This window comes from Leishmania martiniquensis, chromosome 33 (assembly GCF_017916325.1).
Source record: "Leishmania martiniquensis isolate LSCM1 chromosome 33, whole genome shotgun sequence".
NCBI lineage: Eukaryota > Euglenozoa > Kinetoplastea > Trypanosomatida > Trypanosomatidae > Leishmania > Leishmania martiniquensis.
The window spans coordinates 214,327-220,326 of record NC_090168.1 but is presented as its reverse complement, the minus strand read 5'-3'; the positions used below and the strand labels follow the sequence as shown (position 1 = coordinate 220,326).

Below are 6,000 nucleotides of genomic sequence, written 5' to 3'. Positions count from 1 at the left end.
CGGGAAGCAGCCGTGCACCTAAAAGACAAGCTCCGGGTGAGGGGCGCGCCGTTGGGCGAGATACGTGCTGGCGCTCCAGGGCGTGAGGCGGAAGAGAGGGTTGGTGGTGGGGAGCGAAGAGGCGGCGCATCGAGGTGCGCGCTCTTTAGTCCCTCCTGCTTATTCTCTCGCCGGTCGGCTCTTCCACGGTTTCGAAGCTTTTTTTTGCCTTATTTTGGTGTTTGCGTATTCTCGTTCGCTTCTCGTCAACACCTGCCCCCCCCGCCCCCGCGATGGGCGCTGCAGGGCCTCTCTCTTCCTCCCCCTTTTTTGACTTTTTGCTATAGCACTGGCGGCGCACTGATGGCTTTGTGTGAGGGTGAAGGGCGTGCGTGTGTGTGTGTGTCTCTGTGCCCCCCTCCGCTTCACTTCACCTCACGCTCTTCACGAATGGTGAAGCGACGCAAAGGCGTTGCCTCTTCCTGCGTCTCTGTATTCTTTGCTGTTTCGCAGCGTTAGCGCTCTTGTATTCTCTTCAATGCTCAGCGTTGCTCCCTCTTCGTCTCCGTCACGCTCTCTTACTCCCGTTCTTTCTGTCTTTTTTTTTTCGGCTCCGCTTCTCCCCCACCATTGCCGATGCACCGTGAAGCGGCATGATGGCAAGGCGAGTGCGAGCCTAACGCCAGGGAGAGGGGACGAGAAGGAAAGCGTGAGATTGAGGCGAGCGGCGGCGTTTTCGCTCGCTGAAGGGGTCGGGGAGGAGGGGGGCTCATGTGAGGTGGTTGCCCATTTCCCTTCGCTGTTGCCCTCGCAGTGTGTGGTGGCGCTTTTAGCGAAACGTGGTTTACTGCTTTCCCCTTCTCCTCTCCCTCTTTTTTTTGCCCCGCCCCGTCTCTCAGACACACCCTTTTGCGTGGTGTTCACTGCGACGTCTCTCTCTTGTGCCGCCCTTGCACTGTCCGTGCGCATTCTCTCTCTCTATATGTGTGTGTGCGTGTGATTTTAGGGCGAGGTGGATGGCCGTGTGTGTGTGTCTGTGTGTCTGTTTCTCAGGTGCGTGTAGGCGTTTTCTGCGTGCCTTTGGCGTTGATGAAAGTCCACAGCCAACGGTGCGACGTGCCCACCCTTTTCCCTTACCTCTTTGACCCTCTCCTCCGCCTCATCGCCGTTTCTTCTTTTAGTGTGACCTCCCTGCTACTCTCTTTCGCCTTTTTTCTTCCCTTAAAGCTGCTTCGATGGCGAGATCGCTCGCTGCGACAATCACAGCCCTCCCTTCGAAGGGCATCATCGTCAACCGGATGACATCTCGACGAGGGCTCTTTAAATGCTACTTTCTGGTAAACCTGACCGACCTATGAGGTGGCGGAAGACGCCCCCGTATGGCCGGCTGCGCTTCTCCGTGGCTTCATTAGCTGTGGCATTGCCTTTTTCCGTTGACAGCCTTGCGTGCACCTGCACGTCTGTGCTTGGGTGAAGAGTACCAGCACCGCCCGACTTGGAGGAGTCGTGAGGAAGGCACGTTCATGTCTGTGTGTGTGTGTGTGCACCATCGCGCAGCCGCCCTCACTGCCGGGTGATGCCAGGTCTCCCGCAGTGGCACCCCCTTTCTTCTCTCCCTGCGGCCACTCTCCCCCCTCCCGCGTACCGACGCACCCATTCCTGCGGGCGCATGCCGTTTAGTCACCACCGCTGTTTCTCATTTGCGGTTCTTGTCTCCATAGCCCCCGAGTGTGCGCCCCCGTTGGCGCGTAGCCTCTTCGCCCCCCTTCCCCTCCCCCTTTCCTTTTCTCAGTGCTGTCGGAGAAGAGGGCGGGTGGGAGGGTGGGGGGGCGAAGAGGCCATGCACGTGCAAGAGAATGCATGTGCCTACCTGAGGGGGGCGCGTGTGCGGCTTTGCGAAGAGCGAAGAGGGAAACGCACGGCGGAGTTAAAGTGACTGCGACTGCGGCACACTGAGCAGAGCATGTCCTCTCCTGAACGCGGAGAGGAGCGTTGCCTCGAGGCTCGGGCGCTTTCCTCTGCGAGGCCGCTGCTCACTGGGTGAGAGGGGAGGGGAGGGGGAAAGGCTCAGCCACTTTTTCCTTCGCGTGTTGTGTGACAGAGATCGTCGCTCGCCTGCGAATCGTACAGGTACAAAAAAAGTGTGTGTGCGCGTGCGTGTGTGTGGAACGTTTTGCGCATGCGTCCGTGTTTTCATACGTACCGAGAGAAAAACTGTGTAGGCGTCGTGCACAGTCCCTCTCTGGATGTCCCACACTCCCTCATTGGCGCTCCCTCTCTCCCTCTTTGCATTCCTCTCTGCGCTTGTTTCGCCGTTGCCTCTGTACCCTCGGATGAATGCAGGGCGAAGGAAAGAGCAGCGCCCCCACCCCTCCTGACACCATCAACGCGACGATCTCAATGGGGCCCTCCCGCCCCCGGAACACGCTCGCTCGCTCGGTCACCGGGCTCAAGGAGCACAAGCACAAAATCCGTCTGCGCGCACTCGATCGTCCACGCGGGTTGGAAGTGCCGGTGACTCAGCCCTGTCAAAGTATCCGCTCCGAGTGCTTTCCGCACGGGCTGTAGGGGTATGCCGCGCAGGGATGCCGTCTCACCCAGCGAGGCACGCCTCCCTGGGGATGAGCCACTGGTTCCTCCATCCGCGATGATGATGTCATTGCTGAGCTCACTTTCTGCTGTGCCTGGGGTCCTGTGTGTCTCATCGGCGCCGCCGCAGACTCCTTTGTTCTCCCGGAAAGTTACCCCATGTACTGGCGGTGAGGGGCTACCGGTGTACGCGTCAGTTACGTATCGTCGACTCTGCTGCCTCGTGCTTTTTCTGTGCCGATGGGTCGCTGAGCGTGTGGCGATTCCTTCAGGCGGCGAGTTGTCTGCGGTTCTTCGCCATATCCCAAGCGCACGACTCGTAGGCGGCCCATCTCGTTCATGGCTGGAGACTCGCGACGGGGTCGATGACGACGACGAGGAGGGCCGGGGCGGAATTCACTGCAGTACGGCGGCGCTGGCGGACTGCCGTTTATCTACACTGCTGCCTGCACCCCCGCCGCAGCTCACTCGTGCAACAATAGAAGCAGTCCTGGAAGTGAACGCTAACGGCATCCAAGGTGATGATGAGTCTCACATCGATGTTGTGCTGTGGCACCTGTGCGCTGCGTCGAGCCGGCCAGGTGCGGACGCGAATGTCTGCGATGACGCCATGCGAGGCGCCATCATCTCACTGCGTGACACATGGCGCCAGGCGAAGAGGCGCATTTTTCTCGAGGCCACCCCCTCTGCCCGCCTCACGGATGGTTATATTTCGGCGCTACTTTACATGTACGCCGAGGCCGGTGTTGAGCTCGCGTCGTGTACACTTTTGCGAACCCTGACACCAGCGACCGAGCCCATGGCTGCCGCAGAAACAGAGGTGACTGCAGCAGTGGCAGCTCTCGATGCGGTTCACGAGCTTCTCGCTGCTCAGCAAGTGGCCCGCATCGCCACTTCACACACTGCGCCCATGCCAGCCGGCAAACTCATCCTCAGTCGCATCCGCACTCTCTTGCTTGCCTTGCTTAGCGCATCGCCCTTGTCATCATCGTATATCGAGTTTCATCTACACGCTCATGTCGAGCTCAGCAGCGACCCATCTCGTACTGTTGCCGGACTAGGTCTGGTGGCTACCGACCCAATCGGGGAGGGAGAGCTGCTCGTCCGAGAGGCGGCGCTTTCCACGCTGACAGATACGGGTGTGGAATGGTTTTCTCAGGGCGGCGCCAAAGCTACGAGTACGGCTACAACCGCCGAGGAATGTTTCAAGGACAGCACGCCGATTCAGGGCGAGGGTGCGCGGTGTTTCCACGAGAACCCGGCAACTGCTTCCGTGACGGAGGAGGCCGCAGCTGCATCGAGCGTTCAGGCACGCCAACGGGGCGACTCGGCGCTGCTCATGCCAGAGAAGGGTGATCGCGGCGCGGCTGCGCAACTTCTCTGCGCCCTGGCCTGCTTCCCCAATCTCCTCTGCAGGGGTTGGCAGCAGTGGGCTGCGCATGTGATGGGCGACGCATTGGCGCTTCGGTCCACTTCACGCGTGCCGCACTGGCAGGTCGGGGCGGCCGACAATACACAGGAGAGGGCGGCACCAGAAAGCAGCCCGTCTGCCCTATGCTCCACTGCCGGCGCGCCACCACGGAGGGCGCTGAGCTGGCAGGAGGGTGCGGCCCATGCGTCTCTTCCACCCGCGCTTCAGCTGCTTCTCGACGTGCGAGGCATCGATGAATTTCGCATTGATCCTCCACCCCGATTGTGCCGGCACACGCAGTGCGATGATCACCGCGGGTGCGTCAATCCAGGGCCGAGGCGATCTGCTGGCGGGTGCGGAGTCGGTGCGGGCCCCTTTCCAACTTCAAACGATGTTTCTACGAAGGCACTCTTTCCGTTCCTGCGCCACCTCAACCACGCGTGTGTCCCCAACACGATCCTCGTGCTGGAAAGGACACCTGTGCGTCGCAACGGCGGCGGCGAAGATGGCGTTGTCGCGTCATTAGTCGCGTTACGTGCCATCGAGAGCGGAGAGGAGATCACGGTGTCGTACGTGCCTGCCACCACAGCTCTGACGGTGTCGAAGACGGAGCTATCGGAGGTGCTTGGGTTTCAGTGCCACTGCTATCTGTGCACACAAAAAGCGGCGTTGCTACATGGGCAGGTATGTGGCGACTGCGGACAACTTATCTACGAGCCAGGCAGCCAGGGTGAACCTGCGCCCCCCTCCGGCATCCACACAACCGCTGGGGCGTCGAGAAGGACCACTGTATTTCGGCATGAGGAGCAGTGCCCGCAGCGGCGAGGGACTGGTGAGGCTCGCGGTGCCGTTGACCGCAAGAGCTCTCTTGTTGCTGAGCTGCAGCTGCAGCTAGATGGCATCTCAGTACAGTTGGCGGAAGGTCAAGGCGAAGACGAAGCCATAAAAAATGCGCGTGATCCGGTGGCGGCAGCGGTGCGACACCTCGTCGACCTGGACATGTTCGTCGCCCAGACTCTTTTGCCAACACACTACCTGCGACTGCGACTCCGCTTGGAGGTATTCGCCTACTCGACGATGGCGAGGGGACTGGGATCCACTGTCAGCGCCGAGCTAATTCATCTCTGCTCGAGCACGCTGGAGGGGCTGGAGATGCTCCTGCCGCCCAATCATCCTCTCTTGACTGGGCTGCGCATGTACCTCGTGTTCAGTCGTGGTCGGCATGTGCGGGCGGTAAACGCCGCTACGGATGTGTCGCAAGGCACGAAGCACGCCGGGTGCTGCGGCGCTGTGCGCGAGCAAGCCGCGCTGATGCAGCTGCCTTTCGTTCTCGACCCGCTGGTTCGCCGTTGCGTGGCGCGCTGCTTTCAGGAGCACTTTCTTCAGCTCCTCGGTTGGAGAGCAGATTGGCTCTCTCGCGCGGGTGAGGCAGGTGCCTTAGGGTCTTTCCTTGCACGATACCCGGTGGAGTTGGAGGCGTGCGGGGTGACGACGACGGAGCACATGGAGCTACTTTCCTGCCTGGAGGATGGGACCGAGGAGGTGTAGCGCAACCACTCGCAGGGTTGTGGGGGTGCTCTAAGACGCCAGAAAGCCAACGTCTGCAGCCGCAGGTGCGAGTGAGTGAGTCTGCATGTGTGTGTGTGTGCGTCGTGGGATGGCAGCCGCGCGTTGTCGGCGGCACTATCCGTTTTTTTTCCTCTTTGTTGATCCGTTCTGCCTCCGTCATGAATGTACGTATCTAAGGCAAGGGATTGGGTGGGGAAGGTGCCTGCGGTCTTACCCCCCCCCCAAGTACCGCGACCGAGCACTTGAGCACATTCCTCTTTGCATATCGGCTCGCATGCAACCCGTTGACGGCAAACGCCAGGCGCACAGGAGGGCGGCACCTTCCGGCTCTGCCTTTCTTCCTACGTGGTGTGCTGCTCAGGGCGATACACCTTATGCTCACCGCCTCCCCCCCAACACACACACCTCTGCTCCGCCCTTTTTTATCTTTGGAAATGTTTTGTCTCTTCACG

At 60.5% G+C, this 6,000-nt stretch overlaps 1 protein-coding gene across 1 annotated transcript; it reads left to right on the top strand.

Moving 5' to 3' along the window:
- Positions 1-2,551: 2,551 nt before the first annotated feature.
- LSCM1_02535 (uncharacterized protein) lies at positions 2,552-5,527 on the top strand (the record flags this gene model as incomplete). Its single annotated transcript, XM_067320118.1, has 1 exon — positions 2,552-5,527. The coding sequence occupies one exon, from the start codon at positions 2,552-2,554 to the stop codon at positions 5,525-5,527; it is 2,976 nt and encodes a 991-aa protein (XP_067175493.1).
- Between the last annotated feature and the right edge of the window lie 473 nt (positions 5,528-6,000).